At 39.4% G+C, this 22482-nt stretch overlaps 1 protein-coding gene across 3 annotated transcripts in view; it reads left to right on the forward strand.

The window, feature by feature from the left end:
• The window catches only part of DOCK4 (dedicator of cytokinesis 4), a 487078-nt gene that overhangs the window by 370006 nt on the left and 94590 nt on the right, over positions 1 to 22482 (forward strand). For all 3 annotated transcript variants that reach the window (XM_049893613.1, XM_049893614.1, XM_049893615.1), the window contains exons 24-26: positions 10602 to 10729; positions 13127 to 13261; positions 19759 to 19857. In XM_049893613.1, the coding sequence (XP_049749570.1) occupies positions 10602 to 10729; positions 13127 to 13261; positions 19759 to 19857 (362 nt within the window). The remainder of the gene's footprint in view (positions 1 to 10601; positions 10730 to 13126; positions 13262 to 19758; positions 19858 to 22482) is intronic.

Here is a 22482-nt window from a genome sequence, read left to right on the forward strand (position 1 = left end):
CACCACCTTTCATCTCTCAAGAGATAAAAGGAAAGGGAAACAAGCAGAGAGTTGGGGACCTCATACCACCAAGAAAGCAACACCAGGAGCAGAGCGTGTACTTTAGACACAGAGTCCCTGCACCTGAGAAGCTCCTCGACCAGGAGAAGGTTGAGGACAAGGACCTTCCTCCAGAGTCAACAGAGAGAGAAAGCCTTCTGGAGCTGATGCCCTGAATTTGGACTTGTAACCTACTAGACCATGAGAAAATTAATTTCTCTTTGTTAAAGCCATCCATTTGTGGTATTTCTGCTATGGCAGCACTAGATAACGAAGGCAACTTATAATTTTTTGTTGTTTTTTAAAGGTGTATGTTAGGTAAGGCCGTGTTATGTACAGGTTCTTAATGAAGTGCTTGGAAATGAGCATTTTTTGGAAAATAGTTTCTGCGTCTTTCCCTAGATGAGACAAAGAAAAAACTAGGAGGTTTAGGTAATTCCTCTTCCTGAACATATAACTTAAGATAAAAAGTATGCATCAACAAAATTATAGTTACCCTGGCTTTTAACTATGCTGTTGGAAACCCCTGTGGCATAGTCATTAAGTGCTATGGCTACTAACCAAAGGGTTGGCAGTTCGAATACACCAGGTGCTCCTTGGAAATTCTATGAGGCAGCTCTACTCTGTACTGTAGGGCTGCTATGAGTTGGAATTGACTAGATGGCAACAGGTTTCAGGTTTTTTTTTTTTTTTTGGTTTTGTAGGAAAATAAATGTAAACTCACGTATTATAGCCTATTCTAATTTAAATGTGATTAACTCATTATTTCTAATAATGTTGGGTATTGTTTAATGTCTGGTTGCTAAACATTGCTAAACTCATTATTTCTAGTCACATTTTTTTAGACTTTATAACATTTTCTATGTAAATGATCATGTCAAGTTTAGATGCAATTTAATCTTTTCTCTCTTGTCATTTTTCTGAACTTTTCAATACTGACTGGCACTAACAAGCACATTAGTTCAAGCCCACTCCCGGGAAAGGGTGAATCCTGTACATTTTAATGTCCCTCCTAAACCATTCCCTTTTAAGCTGTGTTAAAACATGGAGACAGAAATGCCAGGCTCTATTTCAGTTGCCCGTAAGATCTAGTAGAACTCATGATTAGTTTCATTCATTCATTCAACAAATTTTTATTATGACAGACCCCATTCTAGTTGGTATGTTAAGGATATTGTAGCAAACTAAAAAGGTATTATTCCTGCCCTCACTCTACTTATAGTCTAATATGGAAGCAGAAGTTGAACAAATAACTATGCTTGTGACAGGAAAGCTGATTGAGTCTAGGGGCCATCCTACCCACCTAACCTCAATTAATGATCCACATGCAGACACAACTCTCAAATCTGTATTTCTAGGCCAGTTCTCTCCACTGAGCTCCAACTCTGAGTATCTAACTGCCCTCTCCACATCTCTGTCATGGCTCCTCAAACTCTCATGTCTAAAGCCTGCTCATTTCTCATCTCAGTACATGACAACACCATTCACCTAGTTGCATATACCCAAAACACTCAGAACCGTTCTTGAAACCACCTTCTCCTTTGTCCTTCACCTCCAGCTCATCACCGAGATGCCTAATGTGCTTCCATAGCATCTCTCCCATCTGGCTACTTCTCCCCATCCCCACTGCTATCCTAGTAGCCACTGGGTTTGAACTGCCCAGGTGGTTCTGTACTCCTTTTTCATATCTCTTTTTCCCTATCCATCCATGGTAGCCAAAGTTATCTTTCAGAAACTCGTACCAGGTGATATCCCTCCCAGCCTAGAATCCTTTATTCACTTCTCAGTTTTGGTCAGTCATATTTTTGCTTAGGTGATATATTCCAGAATTGATCTTTCAGGCCCCGTGATCTGGCCCTGCTCACCTCCCTAGTCTCATGTCCTTAGTGTTTTCCTCTGCTTGGAATCTACTTTTTCTACCCACTCCCTGAACCTAGTTAACCCCCACTTTCTCAAGGAACCCCCTAACTGTCTCCCCCTCCCCATTAATAACTCTCATAGTACACTGTGCTGTTTATTGGAGTACCTAACACAGCTGTAACCAAATAAGGAATTGGGTGTTTAGTTGTTTGATGCCCGTCTGTCTTCCCCACCCTAAAAGGAAAATCCCGCAGAGTAGGGACTGTCTTTATCTTGACCACAACTATATGTCTAGCTTCCATACAGTGCCTAGCACATAAAAACCAAATCCATTGCCATGGAGTCAATTCTGACTCATAGTGACCCTATAGGACAGAGTAGAACTGCTCCACAGGGTTTTCAAGGAGCCCCTGGTAGATTCAAACTGCCAACCTTTTGGTTAGCAGCCAAACTCTTAACCACTGTACCACCAGGGTTTCTGCCTAGCACATGTTGTTGTTGTTAGGTGCTGTTGAGTCAGTTCCAACTCGTAGCGACCCTATGCACAACAGAACGAAACACTGCCCGGTCCTGAGCCATTCTCACAATCGTTGTTACGCTCAAGCTCATTGTTGCGGCCACCATGCCAATCCACCTCATTGAGGGTCTTCCTCCTTTCCGCTGACCCTGTACTCTGCCAAGCATGATGTCCTTCTCCAGGGACTGATCCCTCCTGACATGTCCAAAGTATGTAGTAGGTGCTTAATAGACAATTCATGAATCAATACTGTGTACTACATAATGTGCTAGGAATCTGGATGAAGCAGCAATAGCTATTGAATAAATGATGTGTATGAATAAAAACCACCATCTGTCAGTTCATCATACTGTGGGGGCTTGTATGTTGCTGTGATGCTGGAAACTATGCCACCAGTAATTCAAATACCAGCGGGGTCACTCATGGTAGGCAAGTTTCAGCAGAGTGTCCAGACTAAGACAGACTAGTCTGGAAGAAAGACCTCATGATCTACTTCTGGAAATAAGCCAATGAAAGATCTATGGATTGCAACAGAATGTTGTCCAGTATAGTGCTGGAAGATGAACCCCCTCAGTTGGAAAGTACTCAAAATATACAGTGGCTACAACAGTGAACCCAAGCATACCAATGATCATGGTGCAGGACCAGGAAACATTTTGTTCTGTTGTACATTGGATCGTATAGGTTGGAGTTCACTTGATGGCAACTGACAACAACAACATGACTAAAAAACAGAAAATCTTATCGGAAATGCAACTTTGGAGTTAAGGATGAGCAGGAATATGACAGACAGAATGTGGGGGCAGAGTGGGAGGCAGGTTGCAGGTGTCTCAGGCAAGGAGCACAGCACAATTGGCAAAATAAATGATTGCAGGTAAGCATCCATTTTGTTTTAGGAGAGATACCATGTGGTGGAGGCATCCAGGTTGGGATTAAATCCAGTAAAGAGGTCAGAAATCATCCGTCGCTCCCTGCTGTTATTTTCCTTAGTGATCCTTTCCACTCTGAGCTCTCATTGTGTGTACTCTAGTGAGTTTCTGAAAGGCTTATTTGCAGGTTGTGTTGCTGTCTGTGACTCTGACAGTTCAGTTCCTGGTGGCTTTGATCACAAAGGCCAGCCCAGCTCTGGTTTCAGGTTTTCAGTAGCGCTGGTGCAGCAGCAGCTCCGCTCCATGCAGAGCGGTGCATCAGCGTGCCTTCCTGCCCTCCTGGTCTATCGTCTCCCCTCCTGGGGCTGCCAGGTAGCAGCAGCTTTGGAGTTCTGCTGGCGTCCAGCCTGTGTTCAGGCCCAGTTTGTGGAAACTGACAGGTAGCCATGTGTAGCACCATGTGGCTCAGAGACCTCGCTCCGTCATGGACAGATGCTGACTTCCAGGTCCTTGCCTAAAGCTTTATTGAGAGAGGAAGTCAAGGTCACCTTGTGACTGTCCTCAGACTTAATAACCAAGAGGACATCTACCAGCTTTGCTTAGCTGCGCCGCCTCCTTCCTCACCCCGTGTGCACTGGGAATTACTGATGAGAGCTGGTTTGAGCCATTCACGTGTGTGCAAGCAAAATAAAAAATAAACGGAAATCACTCCTTCATACACTCAGCAAGACATACGATGCAGTGAGCTTTTATCTAAGATATGGAATATGAGTGTGTGCCCTCTTTCAAAAAGAACCTACACAGCAGATTCTATTGTTACAAGTACAGGAAGTTAGAGTTTGTTCAGCTGTGGGAATTTTTTTTCCCCAGTCCTATTGACGGGTCTAGGTGTTTTCTTTTAAAGGTAAGAATTAGCATTTTAACCACTCAGTTTGTTTGGCATTTACCCACAGATTTTATCATTTGCATTGGCTGACACTGTCCTAGAAATAGAGAAAAAGCAAATATGCTGGCTAGATAGTAATATACTTTCTTTTTATATATACCATATGCAAAGTATTTCCTCCTTTTTTATGCAGTGGTTATTAACAGTTGGTTGCAAATTGAATTTTTAGAAATCAGCCCTACTGGCTACAGGGACATATCATGGTTTCTTAAAGTAAAGAATGCCTGTGTCTTATGTCCTTTGTTTTGATAGTAAACCTAAGGTCAGATCTCCTTGTGTTGGTAGCCCAGTGGCAGTCATCAAAGGAACCTGAGACTTCAAACCTAACTCCTCAAACAAATCAAGAAGACAATAAGAAACCAACAGTTGTATCTTGCATTGCTTTTTAATTTCAATATCTGATTATTGCCAGTATATAGAAATATAATTGATATTTGTATATTGACCTTGTATTCTGTGATGCTGCTAAACTCACTTATTTCTAGTAATACTTCTATAGATTTCACAAGATTTTCTATATAGATGATTATCTTAGTTATCTGTTGTTGTTGTTAGGTACCATCGAGTCAATTCCGACTCGACTCATAGCAACCCTGTGTACAAAAGAACAAAACGCTGCCGGATCCTGCACCATCCTTACAATCCTTGTTATACTTAAGCCCATTGTTGCAGCCACTGTGTCAGTCCATCTCATTGAGGGTCTTCCTCTTTTTTGCTGACCTTCTCCTTTATGAAGCATGATGTCCTTCTCCAGAGATTGATCCCTCCTGACATCATGTCCAGAGTATGTGAAACGTAATTATCCAGTGCTGCTATAACAGAAGTACCACAAGTGGGTGGCTTTAACAAAGAGAAAATTATTCACTCACAGTTTAGGAAACTAGAAGTCCAAATTCAGGGTGCCAGCTCTAGGGGAACTCTTTTTCTGTTGGCTCTGGGGGAAAGTCTTGTTTCTGGTTCCTTGGCTGTCTTCTTGTGATGTGACATCTATCTCCCCAATCTCTGCTTGCTTGCTTAGTTGCTTGCTTAGTCTACTCTTTTTATATCTCAAAAGAGATTGACTTAAGATACACCGTACACTAATACTGCCTCATTAACATAACAAATATGACCCACTCCCAAATGGGATTATAAGCACAGGTATGTTGTTAGGTGCCACCCAGTCCATTCCAACTCATACTGACCCTACATACAGCAGAACAAAATACTACCTGGTCCTGCACCATCCCCACAATCATTGTTATGGTTGAGCCCATTGTTGTAGCCACTGTGTTAATACATCTTGTTGAGGGTCTTCCTCTTTTTCACTGACCCTCTACTCCACCAAGCATGAAGTCCTTCTCCAGGGACTGATCCCTGATAACGTGTCCAAAGTATGTGAGACATGATCTCGCCATCCTTGCTTCTAAGGAGCATTCTGGCTGTACTCCTAGATAGATTTGTTTGTTCTTTTGCCAGTCCATGGTATTATGTTCAATATTCTTAAACAATACCACAATTCAAAGGTGTCAGTTATTCTTCCGTCTTCCTAATTCATTATCCAGCTTTTGCATGCATTTGAGGTGATTGAAAACACCATGGCTTGGGTCAGGCACACCTTAGTCTTCAAGATGACATCTTTGCTTTTTAACGTTTTAAAGAGTTCTTTTTGCAGCAGACTTGCTCAATGCAATGTGTCATGATACAGCCGAATGTCAAAATTACCAAACAGTATCATTAATATCACACACAAGTAGAATTTCGCCGAAGATCATTCAAAAGCAGCTGCAGCAGTACATTGACAAGGAAGTGCCAGAAATTCAAGCCAGATTCAGGAGAGGATGTGGAACCAGGGATATCATTGCCGATGTCAGATGGATCCTGGCTGAAAGCAGAGAATACCAGAAAGATGTTTGCCTGTGTTTTATTGACTACACGAAGGCATTCGACTGTGTGGATCATAACAAATTTATGGATAACATTGAGAAGAATGGGAATTCCAGAACACTTAATTGTGCTCATGAGGAACCTGTACATAGATCAAGAGGCAGTCGTTCAAACAGAACAAGGGGATACTGATTGGTTTAAAGTCAGGAGGTGTGTGTCAGGTTTGTATCCTCTCACTGTACTTACTCAGTCCGTATGCTGAGCAAATAATCCAAGAAGCTGGACCATATGAAGAAGATTAGGGCATCAGAATTGGAGGAAGACTCATTAACAACCTGCGATATGTAGATGACACAACGTTGCTTGCCAAAAGTAAAGAGAACTTAAAATAACGATGAAGGTAAAAGACCACAGCCTTCTCTATGGATTACATTGAAATCCTTGCAAATGAACCAATAAGCAACATCATGATAAACGGAGAAAAGATTGAAGTTGTCAAGGATTTCATTTTTCCTGGATCCACAATCAACACCCATAGAAGCAGCAGTCAAGAAGTAAAGAACCACAGGTATAGGTTAGGATTTACAATACATATTTTGGGGGAGCTCAGTTCAGTCCAAAACAACGATTATGTCATCTGCAAGTAAAGACAGTTTTACTTATTCTTTTTAATCTATAAGTATTTTATTTCTTTTTGTTTTCTAATGCCTTATTACATTGACTAGGAACTCCAGCATAATGCTGAATTTAACTGGTGAGATTGGGCATCCTTGCCTTGTTTTGATCTTAGAATTGTCTTTTACTACTAAGTATTATGTTAACTGTAGGTAGGCTTTTCATTTATGTACATTATCAAGTTGAGGAAATTACCTTTTATTTCTAGTTTGCTGAGAGTTTTTGTCATGAGTGGATGATGAATTTTGTCATTTTTTTTTTTTTCTGTATCTACTGCTAATGTGGTGAATTACATTGACTGATTGACTTTCAAATGTTAAACCAACTTTACATTCCCAGGATAAATCTTATTTTACTTGGTCATGGTGTTTTATACATCTATTACTAGATTAATTTTGCTAAAATTGTTTAAGGATTTTTACATCTATGTTCATAAAAGGTATCAGTCTGTAGTTTTCTGGTCTTACAATGTCTTTGATTGATTTCATCATCAGGGTAATGCAAGCCTCAAAAAATGAATGGATTGTATTCCCTCCTCTTCTGTTTTCTGAGAGACTCTGTGAAGAATTAGTATTATTTCTTCTGTAAATGCTTCATAGAATTCACCAGTGAAGCCACCTGACTTGGTATTTTCTTCGTGGGGAGGTTTCAGCTGCAGATTCAATTTCTTTAATAGGCATAAAGTTACTTAGGTTGTTTTTTCTTGAGTGAGTCAGATGGAATTTTAATTTATGCAAGCTACTTACAAGCTACACAAGTTTTGGTAAACCAAGAATAGTTCTTCTGAATTGCTGCACAAATGAAATCCTTTAGAGACACCAACAGAACAGGGGAAGAAGCTAGGGCATCTGCAAGTGATGTGTGTCAAGTTTATTCCAACTCATAGTGACCCCACCTGACAGAATAGAACTGCTCCATAGGGTTTCTTAGGCTGTAATCTTTATGGGAGCAGATAGCCAGATTTTCTACCAGGGATCTGCCAGGTAGGTTCAAGCAGCCAATCTTCTAGTTAGCTGCCGAGCTCTTTAACCATTGCTTCACCAGGGCTCCTTAATATGTCAAGAAATAATGGACATTAATAGACAGTAATTGTATGTACGTGACAACCTGTTGTAGACAGTAAGTATACCTACTCTTACTTTTTCAAAAATTGAAATGTATGCTATATGAATATATTTTTTGTTAATTTATCTCCTATGTTGAATACTTAAGAACAAGTTAGGGATTGATATAAGACTTCCAGTTAGGTGTGAAGAATTGATGCATGTGTTTATCTTTATTCCCTGATAGAAGTACACTAAAATGATTTTCAGATGTTAAACACTGCGTTTAGAATAAGCCCTATCTAGTCATGAAGTAATACCTATTTTTTGTATTGCTGGAACTGATCTGCTGAAGTTTTCAAAAGGGTTTCTGCATCTATTTGCAGGAAAGAAATTTTTTTAAAAAGCATAAGCTCACAAGGTTTAAGAGAATGAGAGAGGAGAGGACAGCACGTAAGAGATAGCAACAATTTTAACAAGAATGAATGGCAACTGACTCAGCAGACAGGGGAAGACTGATACTTAGGCACCATGCGGGTAGGGTTGGGGTGGAGCCAACAAGAAACAAACTGATTTATACCACAGCACCTCAGAACACTCAAAAAGGCTTCAGAAAGGCTCTGGAGTAGAAAATGTCAAGTACCTATAAAGATGAAAGATGCTTGGAGTGTGAAAACTTATGAGGAATAGTTAGCACCCCCCTCTGCCCCAAACGTCTCTATTGGAGCCAAAAAAAAGTGAAAGTTTATTTTCTAGAGAATATGAATGACATATCGCCTGGAATCAGAAGCACCAGACAGCTAAATTTGGAATGAGGCTTCATACTAAAAACAGGGCTTCCCAGTTAATCAGGGAAACCCCCACCAGCCAATTCCTTCTTGGTTTCAGATTATGAAAACGTAGGTTCATGCTCCTCAGAGAGGAACTTGACAGATTCCTCTCTAGAGAGTTGACCAGCCCAAGAAAAACATCGCAGGTACTGAACTTTAGGGATCTCCCAGTGAAACACTGGCTGCTTCCTATCCCTGCAATGAAGTTTCAGTAGTCTACAAGCTTGCCTAGGCACACAGAGTTTCTTTTCCAATCAGCATTCTAGTGCCTCACTTGCAGTGATGAATGTCATAGATTGAATTGTGTCCCCAAAAATATGTGTATTAGTTTGGCTAGGCCATGGTTCCCAGATTAGTGGCAGTTATATTAATGAGGCAGGACTCAATCTACAAGATTGGATCATATCTTAAGTCAATCTCTCTTGAGATATAAAAGAGAGAAGCAAGCAGAGAGACAAGAGGACCTCATACCACCAAGAAAGCAATGCTGGGATCAGAGCACGTCCTTTGGACCTGAGGTTCCTATGTGCAGAAGTTCGTAGACCAAGGGAAGATTGATGACAAGGACCTTCCTCCAGACCTTACAGAGAAAGAAAGCCTTCCCTTAGAGCTGGTGCTCTGAATTTGGACTTCTAGCTTCTCAGACTGTGAGAGAATAAATTTCTCTTTGTTAAAGCCATCCATTTGTGGTATTTTTGTTATAGCAACCCTAGATAACTAAGACAATGAATAGGCAGTGAGAGATTACCAGACACTGGAGAAAAACCTCACTATGAAAGGCAGAGGCCAAAATGAAGAGACAGAAAAAAAGAACTTGAAAGAAAAAGATAATGCAGGGAGCAGAAAAACATCAAAAAATTGTCTATGATTTCTACAGAGACAGAAGATAGTACATCTGTGAAACAAGAATAGGAAGCTGTATAATGAGAACATTCGGGAAAATAAGCAGGAGTGGCTACATAATGAAAATATAGAGCTGCTTGTTAAAAGATGATTAAGAATTTCAAGATGGCAACCACAGAGTGTTAAACGCAGCATGGCCCCTCATGAGTACACGGTTCTGTGTGACTGCACAAGTTGCACACCCATGAAACTGGCTCTGGAAAGAAGAAAAAGCTCTTAGAGATTAAATATATGACAGCATAAATTAAAAAGTTGAATGGGAGGGTTGGAAGATAAAGTAAGGAAATTGTTCAGAAAACTAGACAAAAAGATGGAAAATGTTCAAGAAAAGTAGACAGTAGTTCAAGAGATACACGATGTGAATGTCATTAAAATTCTAGACAGAGGACAAAGGAGACAGGAGTAAGGAAGTAATCACAAAAATAATTCAAAGGAAGTTCTTAGAACCGAAAGACATGAGTTTACAGATTGAAAGGACCAATCACAGTACTTAACTGTGAAATTTTGAATTTCCAGGAAAAAAGATAAGTTCCTGAAAACTTTCAGAGAGAATAACAAAAACAAAACCAAAAAGAAACAGATCATGTACAAAGCGTTGAAAATCAGAAAAGCAGCAAACTCAAAATGTTAACCTAGACAAAAATTATGATATAATTATGTTGAGAGGCTGCAGAGCAGAGAAAGGGAGTTAAAAAGCTAAATCCCCATCTACCATAATAGGAATTCAGTAGATGATCTATCTCAATGAAAAACCAGGAAATACCAAGCAAAGCTTGCCGTCTAAAAATTTGGAGGCTAAAAAATAAATAAATAAAAGAAGAAACCTATTCAACTAAAAGTTAAAGGCCTCTTGAGTGTAGGAATCTTGGGTTGGGGAGATATGGGGAAAGAAACTACTGGTTTTTAATACAAACCATGTAGAACTATTACTTTTTAAAGCGTATGCATTAATAATTTAACAATTAAAATTAAATTTAAAAGTAGATAAGGATTTGCCCAAGGTTTGCGTGGGACTTTTAACAGATGTGACACTAATGATTCTCCTCCCTTCAGACTCCCGGTACATTCTCTTGCCTGTTGTTCTTCATCACCTCCACATGCACTTGCAAGAACAGAAGGACCTGATCATGTGCGCGCGTATCCTTAGCAACGTATTTTGTCTCATCAAGAAAAATAGCTCGGTAAGTATATACAGGTCATAGTATGTAGTTCCCGTCAAATGGCTTCTGGAAATGAAATTGTTTGAGTCTTCAAAGAAACCACACTAAAGAGTAACCTTAGAGACTCTTACTTTTATTTCCAGCTGGGTCGGACTTTTTCCTTTTTTGTTTTTCCTCTGAAGGATTTTTTTTCTAGCCCTGTGGGATTGCTATAACCCTGAATAACCTAGGTTTCCTAATCTTGTATTTCAAGAAAGAACTAAATACCAAGTGAGAAAAGTTAGAACTCTCAAAGCCTCCCACATGTGTCTTTAATCTTGATATGAAGCATGTTTTGTGGCAAGAATAAATTATTGTTGCCAAATGAAATCTTTTGAGTCCATTCTGTGAAAGGCTGAATGATGGTGCTCACTGGTTGGCCATGGCCATTGGGTCAGGTTCCATGGCAATTGTGGTGGCAGAGGAAAGCCCCAGAAGACTGGAGGGATTTTGCAATACAACCATTACTCAGTCCCAACCATAATGACTACATTGTTATGGCTTTGGGGATCCCTGTCACAGTTCCTGACTCCTGATGCCATGTGACTGCATTAGAGAATGCAGTACAATTGGAGAAAAATCACATGCATGGTTACAAAATGGGACAACTCAGAATATTCATGTTCATGGCTTAGGGGTCTGATGTGAAATCCACATATGAAGGATGCCCTGCTCCAGTTCTGTCAATCTGCAGTAGGTAACTAAGCGTTATACTCACAGGTAACAAGTTCTCCAGACTTTGGCACTGAGCGCTGAGGCTCCTATTTCTCTGCCTCCCTATTACCTTTATGCTTCAGTTTCCCCATTTTTATCATTCTTATTTATGACAGCTCCTAAAGGGCTCAGCAATGAGCTGGGACCCCAGTACTGAGGGAACGGGGTTGGCATTGTTAGCACTTGAGAGAAAGGCCAGAAGCTCCACATGTAAAAGTTTAATAAGAGAGATCTGCACAGGAAGGGCCGATTGATTTTTACCCACCTGACATCCTAGGCTCCAAGGGGGACCTGAAACAGTAGAAAAATGGTGAGGAGAGAAGGCAATAGTTTTTTTTTTCAAAACTCCCTCTATATAAATCAATATGGAATAGCCATGCCATGCCTAGTTAAATAGTGTTTCTAAACTAGAATTGCCAAGAGCAAAATAAGTCAATAAATAGGTAATTCACTGCAGAAAATAGTGTGTGTGTATCCATATATATGTGTAATAAATAAGTACGCATAGTGGAGGTTTTTTTTGTTTTTATTTTTCTTGTCTATTTCAATTTGGAAGTTGCAATCAGCTTTTGGACTTATAAGGAATTTAGAGCAGATGCCAATTCACTGGGAGGAAAACCTTGGTAGTTTTCTTGCAAATGTAAGAAAGTTTACCTTAAATCCTAGCAAAATAGTTCTTTCAAACTCATTTTCTAAAAGTATTCTTTGCAGAGAGGGTCTCCTTGGTAAGGAATATTTGTACACAGAGTTTCGTGTGATCCAGGTGTAGGAAGGATAGCCCCACCTACTACCTACAGTCAGTGCAGAGCAATTCGGGCTTCTCTCTCAAGTCCTGGGGGCTTGGATAGTATTAATTTTGCTTTAGGAAAGCAGTCTCCATGATGGCCAGCTGGACTTAGGTCTAGTCTATAGGTAATGGTAAACCAAATGCCATTTCTTAATATATTACTGATCATTTTTCAAGGAATAGTCTTTTGCACTTAAAACAGAGCTTTGGAAAATGACTTGTGAAACTCCAATGATTAGAAAAGTAAATAAAGGACAGCCTGGAGTCAAGGAATGATAGATTTTTAGAACCAGGAAGGGCTTTCAGTAAGGAATTGGGCCCAGAAAGGCAAACTGACTTGCCCAAGATCACACACCATGTTGGTGGCATAGCTGGCATTCTTCTATATTAGTCTGGTGTGCTTTCCCTGACATCCAAACCCAGAACCATTGCCACTGAGTCAATCCTGACTCACAGTGACCCTATAGGACAGGGTAGGACTGCCCCATAGGGTTTCCACGGCTGTAATCTTGATGGAGGCAGACTGCCACATCTTTCTCCCACGGAGCAACTAGTGGGTTTGAACTGCCTACCTTTTGGTTAGCAGCCAAGTGTTTAACCACTGTGCCACCAGGGCTGTTTTCCCTGACATCACCCACCTTTTATTTGTATCTCAGGTATCATTGCACGGCCAAGTTGTGTGCTCTTGGGCAAGCCTTTGTTTTCTCATCTGTAAGAGAAGGTCATTCACTTGGATGAGGCCCAGGCCTCAAGCTCTGCCGTTCTCTGATTCTTTGATTCTGTATTTGGAAATATGCTTTTTACCTCTTTCGGTTAAAGAGAGGCTAATAGACATTTTAAGCCACAATCTCCTGAACACTTTTTTCTTTTCTCTTAAGGAAAAATCTGTGTTGGAGGAAATAGATGTGATAGTGGCCAGCCTGCTGGACATCCTGCTGAGAACCATATTGGAGATCACCAGTCGACCTCAGTCATCTGGCTCAGCAATGCGGCTCCAGTTCCAGGATGTCACGGTAAGATCACAAAGCAAGTGACACATGGAAGAGGACATAGTTGCACTTGAGGGTGGTGGCTATGAGAATTTAGGAAATCTGGCCTTGAAAAGTTACTATGTGTATTTCAAGTATATTTGAGATTACCTTCATTTTACCAGGAATTAGGACATGAAGCACACGTGCTAAAAGATTGTGGATTAAGCAATTTTTAATTTCTGAAAAGTAACTTTGATGTTAGTTCTTACTTTGGCTAAATTAAATTAATTTAAATCCATGTACCTAATCCACTTGGTAACTTTTTATTCTGCTCATCCATTGAATTGCTTGAGGAAGTGAGAATGGTGAAATAGAGCAATAGGAGTCAAGGGACCTGAGTGCTAATTCTGGCTTCTTCATGGCAACTAGTTAAGATTTTAATTTTCCTGGACCTCAGTTTCCACAGCTATGAAATGAGATGGCTGGACTTAGTAGTTTCTAAGGTAATATTCTTGTAAGCAAATGGTATCATTTTTAGAAATGATGACAGGTGCAGTGGTTTTCATATATAGATTGTTTATAAGAATGTCCACATTTTACCATCATTTTTACGAGTAGTATACTATACTTTGGAGCTTTTTTTTTTTTTGGCCCTGGATGAGAATAATTTTTGGTTTTACTGAAAAAAAATATATAGAAGCCCTAGCTTGGCATTCCTGCCAAGGCTGGCTATTTCAGTATGGCCATATTGTGTTACATTCTATCACATCTGCTTTCTGAGCTGAGATTTACCTGAAGGAGCGAAGTTCTGGGTTTGAGAAATAAATCTAGTCTTCATTTTAACAAAATAAGGTTAAAGATAGCGTAACCAGTCAAGACAGAAAATAATTGTACGTATCTCAAAGTTGGTGTGAAGATTATATCAGATAATGTGTAAAAGTGTTTAAATAGTATCTGGTCCAGTACTCGACAACAGGAGTCATAGTAATATTATTATTGTTGAAGTAATAATTGTTATCGTTGGTGTTACAGTTTATTCTCTGCTGAGAAATACGTTCTGGTCATTCACAGAATCAGGTCTCTGTGGGCTCTGAAGTTCTCTCTAATTTCATCATCATTTTCTCACAGAAAACCACCTCTCTGAAGAGGGAGTCTTCACTTGGTGGTCCTACATTGAGTATCTTTTCAGTCTTTACAGACACACATATAAAAAAGTGCTCACAATAAGTGGACACAACGTGGGTAGAAGTAGTTGCCACAATCACGTGAGGATGCTCTGTGCCAGTTTTCTGTAAGTTCCGTGGCTGTTAGCCTGCTTCCCAGAAACACCAGCGTGAGGACTGGCTTCCACTCCATCGTGATTCCAGATAACAGTAGCCTTATTTTTACAGCTGAAAAGGATTGTACTTTTTGTTCTTCTACCAACTGTTCTTTCTTTAAATTTTAAAATGGTCTCTCCAGCTGGAAAGAAAAAAAAAAAAATCACCATCATGATCGATGCCTTTCAAAAATCTAATTGTACATGGAAGCAGATTTTATAAAGCAGCATAAATGACTGTTTACCTCACACCTTCAACTAACTGGACTGCAGAGTTCCTTACAGTTTATAAATGCTCTTTCTCTTTGTACTTGATTCTGTTAAGTGTGTTGCATACTTCAGGAGACTCAGTTCAGCATAGGTCACATCTAAGACAGATACTCTGGTGCACTAACCTTAAGTTGTCCTGCTGTATTGGCTGTGGTTAGAGGAGAGCAGAGTGAAGAAGGATAATTCTATAAGAAATAGCTGGAAAAAACTGTGCACATGTATGATAGAAGGTTTCTTGAAGACTGCTGTTGTAGACATCTGATAGTCTTATTTTATACTCACAATTATTGATAGAATTTACCATTATACTCAATCTATACATATAATTGATTCAAACCACTGAAAAGAATATGGAGTTTTAAAGCTGATTTGAATGTAAGAAGTTTCCACCCTAAAACTAAATAAATCTTGGCCAGAGAAGATTTTTAATTTTTTTTTCTCTTTTAAACAAATTGTGAGTCTAGGGTTTTTCAGATGAACACATTCTTAAAATATCTTTAAAAAAGAAATTACATTATGGGTAAAATAAATATGTCAGTAAACTATTTGAAGTCTAAGCCTCTGAACATAGTTAAATGTGTTTGGAGTTCCTAAATAGATCAAGTGAATAAACAAAAGGGATCGTACAGTAGGTGTTGGGATTGATAATATGTCATGAATGTGTCAGAGATTAGTATATTTATCAGGATGGTAAATTATTTAAAATGGACCTAAGCCAGATACGACGAACACAAATGCAAGCCTCCCATGGCAGCTGGTGAGGACACATTTGACTGTCCTGACCCAGCTGCCTCTGTTGGAGAACATCCCACTTCCCAGGGCTCTTAGCCTCTAATTTTCCATGTGAGCCCATAGTGTAAACTCAGAGGATCCAATTCCCAATTAAACTGTACTTGTGTAAATACTACTGTCAGCTACCACCAATGACTTCTCCTGTTGTCCTTGTATTGTTTTAAATGTTATTGCTCTAAGTAAAAGTGGATAAATTCTTTGTCGAGCAAAAAGATTGTATTGAAAATGCCAATATTTTAAATTACAAGTGCACTGGGAAATGTACGTGATGGTAGTTTTATAAACTACAACATCTTTCGATCTATGGATGCTATATATACTTTTTCATTATTAATTTTTAAGAATTGAACTTCTTAGAAGTGAATTACATCGATCCCATGTACAAAAGAATTCGCAATTAAACTCTTTTTCTCGATGATATTGAAATATATTTGCAACATACACTTTCTCTATGCCCTCTAGGTCAGTAGACTGATAACTCTGCTGAGTTGGCGGATGCTAATTCACAGCTATGTGAATTCATAGATGGAGCTTGTTTGTAGAAATTGCTCAGCCCTGGGATCCTTGCAGATGAAACTCAGCAGTCTTGGCTGATCTGGGGTAGTACGTGGGGGAGGTGAAGCCTCACATCACATGAGTTTTATAGACTAAAGGCCACATCTGGGATGTAAATGGCAACTAATATGGACCCAAGACTCACCACGGGGGAAATCTCCCTGCTGCGCCTGTGGCAGCAGCTGGAACTTTTTAGTATTTCTCTAGAGTAAGTCCAAATGAAGCATGTTGCAGCATTCTAACCCAGATGGTGTGAAAGGCAGGGACCTCGTGTAAAAAATAGGTGATTAACTTTCCTAAGAAACCCTGGTAGAAGGAAAATGGTGGTAGTAATCATGTCTCCAGACTCTTCCAGAAGCTAGGAATACTCTTAGACTGTGCTTTTTAAAATAGAGAACCTACACAGAGGTAAAAATAAAATCCACGTAGCAGAATCGCCCTGGTCAAAGCAAAAGGCAAGAGTAGGGAAGGCTGAGAGTGAAAGGCGAGGAGGCAATAAACCTGGCGATGTAACCAAAACAAATATATTTATGAAATAATGTTTATCCTTGCTATGATACTCTGATATTTTCTGTTTCATTTTTTAAAATGCCAATTGTAACTCACCAAATGGACTTCGTGACCAAACGAGGCTGTGGCTTGTAGTTTAGAAAACACTTTTTTAGATGGTGTTTTTTTCTTTTTTGTAGGATTTTATAATTAATTAATAGCTAAGATGTATTCAGTGTTTGTGCCAAGCATTGTAGACTTTACTTGTGTCATTTCATTTAATCCCCACAATTCTGTGAGGTAAGTATGCGCTCGACGGGCTAACCAACTCCACAGCACCTAACAACAAGTGTCCACTTTTTACAGATGAGAAGGCTGAGGTTTAAGTATTACTATTATGAATAATAATAGCTAATATTCACTGAGCCCTACATTTTACTGAGGAAATGAGGTATAGAAAACTAAAGTATCTTGGCCAAAGCACCAGGACCTTACTCACGCATTCAAATGGTATATGTGAGGTGTATATATATATATATAGTTGGCCCTCCTACCTTGAGCTGCTGGATCAACAGACATGCATGTACAAGACAGTTCTTTCAAAATGGATCAGAGACCTGTTACCTATTAATATAATCATCCTTGTCCAGTAACCACTCATGTTAGATCCAGTTGCATATTGGGTGATTGTAGCAAGAGTTAGACTGACAGCCCACCCCAACCTCTTATTTTTTAGAAAGAAATAGCATACTCCTGAGAGACACGCCAAGATCAGGAGTTTCACTTACACTGGTGGGGACCGTAGGAAATAGATGTCAACAAAGGCATTGAAGTGGTAGTAGGAGCCTCATAGCTTAAATAACCTTGGGTGTGGACACCCTCGTGACCCTGCATGCACATTATTTCCAGTTGACATCTTCCCATGCATGAAGCAGGTACCAGTTTCCTATAGTGCCTGCCAGTTCTCTTCCACTGCAGCACTTGCTTTTCCTTGTGTCCTGTCTGCTTGACGTCTATGGGTCTTTGCTTTGGACAACTGGTGCCCCTGTTTTGTGATGCCCTAAGCATGCATTTACCTTGCTTATTGGGTGATGTGTCCCTACAAAGCATACTCATATAGCAGCCATTTCACCTAAATTAGATTGTAGTCTGTTTTTATTTTTCCCAGGATTCTTTATCAATTATGTTTTTGTTAAAGAGAGGCAAATATTCATATATCTAGCCTGGAAGTTTCAAAACCTTTTAGCTGAAAAAGGAACAAAAATAAAATGTAACCATGTAGGAAAAGAGAGAATTTGTTCAGAACAGCCTTCTAAGACCATCTGGTGGGTATTTCCAAGTGAAAACAGGAGACTCATTGAGAAAGGAAAAGAGGAAGGTAACATTTACATTTCCTGATGGTCTCTAGTGTACTGAGGACTTTCGTTCAAGCTGCTGATTATTGAGGCCTCAGATAGTGCCTGCATTATGCTAGACAGCTCATGTACGGTATCTGTAATCATCCTAATAAGCGGGCAGTATGATCTCCATTTTAGAGAGGGAAACTGAGGCTCAGACACATTAATGGAGGTGGAATTGGAATCCAAATGTGTTTGACTTCAGAGCACATGTACTTTTTTGGTGTCACAGTGTTGCAGTGGTTAAGAGCTTGCCTGCAAACCAAAAGGTCAGCAGTTCGAATCCACCAACTGCTCCTGGGAAACCCTATGGGGCAGTTCTGCTCTACCCTATAGGGTCACTATGAGTCAGAATCTACTCAATGGCAAGGGTTTGGTTTGGTTTGGGCAATGACTGCAGAGCTAAAAATCCTGATAAATGTTTTCTGGACCTGTCACTTAAGTACTGCCATCTTCTATCAAACCAAAGCCTGTTTGGTGTCAGCCATGATCACTGGGGACATCTAGGCTCAAACCTTTATGGCATTAGAAGCCATACAGGAGTTATTGTATCTCCTCCATATGTGGACTTCAGTACAGACTTTTTATGTCCACAAACTTTCTTAATCAGAGACAACAAAAGAAAGTAAAGACATTTCAGCTACAAAATACATGGTATGAAATCTGCACAGAATTACCTGTCCTTTGTTCACAGGAGAACCCATGAGGTTCTCATTTGAAGCCTTTTTTTTTTTTTTTCCTCATATTTTTAGGCACAGTTCTAATAAGCTAGATTATCTGGTTTCTTGAAATCTACTTAAGAAGAGAAGCAATAAGTTAGGAAATAGAGAAACAGAATTACTCAGGCTAATACTAATATGGCAAATATCAGCCTGGTAAGGAGGGAAGAAAGGAGGAAAATCTAAAAACTAAAAATAAATAAACAAAGAATTCAATTATTTTGGGAGTCTGAGCCCATTTAAAGAAGAGGTACACACTTCAGTAGACCTTGCTTTGTGTTACTACAAACAAAAAACATAGTCACTAAGGCATGATGGAATTAAGGCTAGTGGTTTTCATTCTAGGAGGCAGAAAGTTGTAATCCCAGCTGGTTAATACCTTTTGCGATTGAGTATTTCTGAAGAAAGCCCCATGCAGACACAGTGCCAGATGATCGAATGAATGCTCACGGTTCTGCAGGGTTGCATGAAGTTACAGTAAGAATGTTGGAGTCAGAAAGACAAGGGATGACTCCCAGCTCTGCCACTTTCTAACTGTGTGACACTGGGCAAGTCTTTTTGCCCATCTGAACTTCAATTTTACCTTCTTTAAACAAGTATTATACTCCCTACTTCATAGGGTTGATATGAGGTTTCGATGAGATAGTGAATGAAAGCATAGTAAATGCTAGGAGGCCTCATTGCATTATCTCCTTTTACATCACTCCTTTGAGTGTGTGAGGTTAGTTCCCAAGTAGAAAGCTGCCATTCAGTAGAAGATTCACTCTATACATTAAAAAAAAAAAAAAACCTGTATACCAAGTAAATGGTAATTCATCACAGGGAGAAACTGTTCGTTGTGATATTGTGGGTAATTTAGATTAAGATTTCTCAGGGTGAATTTAGGCCATGCTGATTCCTGTTTTGAGTATTCTATTTGAAGACAGTTCTGAGTGAGTTGCTGATGTTCTTTAAAGTCCTTGCTTTAAAAAAAAAATGACTTTTTTTTTTTTTAATTAGGGGGAATTTGTTGCTTGTCTCCTGTCCCTTTTACGGCAGATGACAGATAGACATTATCAACAGCTTCTTGATAGTTTCAGTACAAAGGAAGATCTAAGGGTAAGTGACTTCTTAAACCTTCCTTTAGTATGCCTTTCTAGTTTCTCTCATTCTTATCCATTGCTGTTCAGGTAGTCCCTTGACAGTTGCCTTACCTGTTTCTGTTAAATTCTAACCTGTTTTTTTTTTTTTCAGTTTCATCCATAGAACTGCTCATCTGTGTTAGATCTTTAAGATTTCTGCTACTCAAGTGGAGCAGTTAGCTCTTATTTCGGTAGTTTAGCTTCATCCCTGTAAAACCACCACGAAAAGTTCTGGCTACAATGCTCTAAGAAAGCAGCGTTGTATTTGTTATTCTCTACCAGCTGTGGTCTAATCAATATGCTGTGCTAGTCTAACAGGCTGACATTATGTAGAAAATATGGATGCCAGGTTTATGAAAATCCAATGCTTGCTGAGATTTGGGGAGCTTTGATACTTCCTTCAGTGGTGTTCACTAAAAGCTTAGAAGTTGATTTTCCTCAAGGGGAGGAATGACCTGTCATCTGTCCTTATTTTATTTCTCTTCCATTGTTTCAGTTTTTAAGATGAACCCATGATGGAAGGATGTTCAAATGCTTGGTGATAAGGAATTATAGGGCACCAGGCACAGTCACCCTGCTGTGTTTGCTTGATAAGAAGTCTTCACAGTGCCTGAGGGGAAGATTGGTAGATTTTTGTATGCATGGTGAAGAGGGATCACTGATCTTTAACTTTTACCTGACTTGAAGATTTTGCATGATCTCAAAAGAATCTTTTAGTTACTTTGGTGTAGTTGGCAAGCTGAGTCATAGGAAACAAAGAATGAGTCTGGGGAAACCTAATCTATGTAACAGTCAGTTGACATATGCCTAATGCCTGAAAATATCGTGTTTTTCATGCTGACATTCAATCTTGAGGTTAGAATTAAAATTGAACAAAAGGCTTTAAAATTTACCCCCTCTGAGTATAGAAATTCGTTCATACCCTAACCCACAGAGATTGTTACTATTAACACAAAGGGATGTATCCTTGTCAACTACTTTCTATGTGAGATATACACACATATTATTTATTTAAAATGGAATCATACTATTCATATTGGCCTATGCTTTTTTCCCCCACAATAGCATGTCAGAATCTCATTATATGGATAGTATATAATTGATCTAATCATTTCCCTTTTTAGATGGACATCAGGATGTTTCTGGTTTTTACCATCAGAAAGGATACTGCAGTGAACATCTTGGTACATATGTCTTTATGAACATATGCCCTTATTGCTGTAGAATAAATTCCTAGAAGAAGAATGTATGGGTCATAGGATACGCACATTTTAAATTTCAGTAGATACTGACAGATTCTATATTGATATTTCCAAATTAATATTTTTGTTCTTTATTACTAGTGTCACTACTTTTTCTTTTTTTTTTAACCAATTCTAAGAAAGATTTGGCCTAGCATTTTCCAGTGGTTCTCTGAATCAGAATGAATTTTGAAAGTTTGTAGTTCTCAAGTATCTACTAAGACTAATGGTGTTTTAACCCCATTCTTATTTGAAGAACCTGGATATCTCCAAGGTTACTGTTGGAGTGGTTTCTGATGTCTTTTTTTTTTTTTTAGTGGTAAACAAAACATATTTATTACAGTCCTGGAGGTCAGAACTTCAAAATGGGTCTCACTGGAACAAAATGAAGGTGTTGGCAAGGTTACTTTCCTTTCTGGAGGTTTTAAAGGAGAATCTGTTTTCTTGCCTTTCCAGCTTCTAGAGGCATGTGCATCCTTGGCCCCCTACCATCTTCAAAGCCAACAATAGCCAACTGAGTTTTCTCACATCACAGCACTCCCATACTAACTCTCCTGCTTCCATCTTTCACTGTTAAAGACCCTTGAGCCCACCCACAGAATCCAGGTTAATGGCCCTATCTTTTTTTTTTTTTTTGTACTTTTGATGAACCTTTACAGAGTGAATTAGTTTCTCATTAAACAATTAATACACGTTTTGTTTTGTGACATTGGTTGCCAACCCCTTACCATCTCAACACTCTCCCCTTTTTGACCTTGGGTTCTCTGTTACCAGCTTTCCTATCCCCTCCTGCCTTCTCGTCCTTGCCCCTGGGCTGGTGTACCCATTTAGTCTTGTTTTGTTTTATGGGCCTGTCTAATCTTTGGCTGAAGGGTAAATCTCAAGAGTAACTTCAGTACTGAGTTAAAAGGGTGTCGGGGGCCATACTCTCAGGGTTTCTCCAGTACCTGTCAGACCAGTAGCCTAGGCTTTTTTTTTTTTTTTTTGTGGGTTAGAATTTTTTTCCACATTTCTCCAGTTCTATTGTGATCCCTGACAGAGCAGTCGGTGGTGTTAGCTAGGCGCCATCTACTTGTGCTGGACTCAACCTGGTAGAGTCTGTGGTACTTGTGGTACATTAGTCCTTTGGCCTAATCTTTACTTCATTTCTTTGGTTTTCTTCATTCTCCTTTGCTCTAGATGGGGTGGGACCAGTGGAGTATCTTAGATGGCAGCTCACAGGCTTTGACAGCCCCAGACGCTACTCATCAAAGTAGGATGTAGAATGTTTTCTTTATAAACCATGTTATGCCAGTTGAGCTAGATGTCTCCTGAGTCTGACTTCTTGAATACTATGCCATTCCTTCTCCTTGGTCCCAAGG

The sequence above is a fragment of the Elephas maximus genome, chromosome 8 (assembly GCF_024166365.1).
Source record: "Elephas maximus indicus isolate mEleMax1 chromosome 8, mEleMax1 primary haplotype, whole genome shotgun sequence".
Classification (NCBI taxonomy): domain Eukaryota; kingdom Metazoa; phylum Chordata; class Mammalia; order Proboscidea; family Elephantidae; genus Elephas; species Elephas maximus.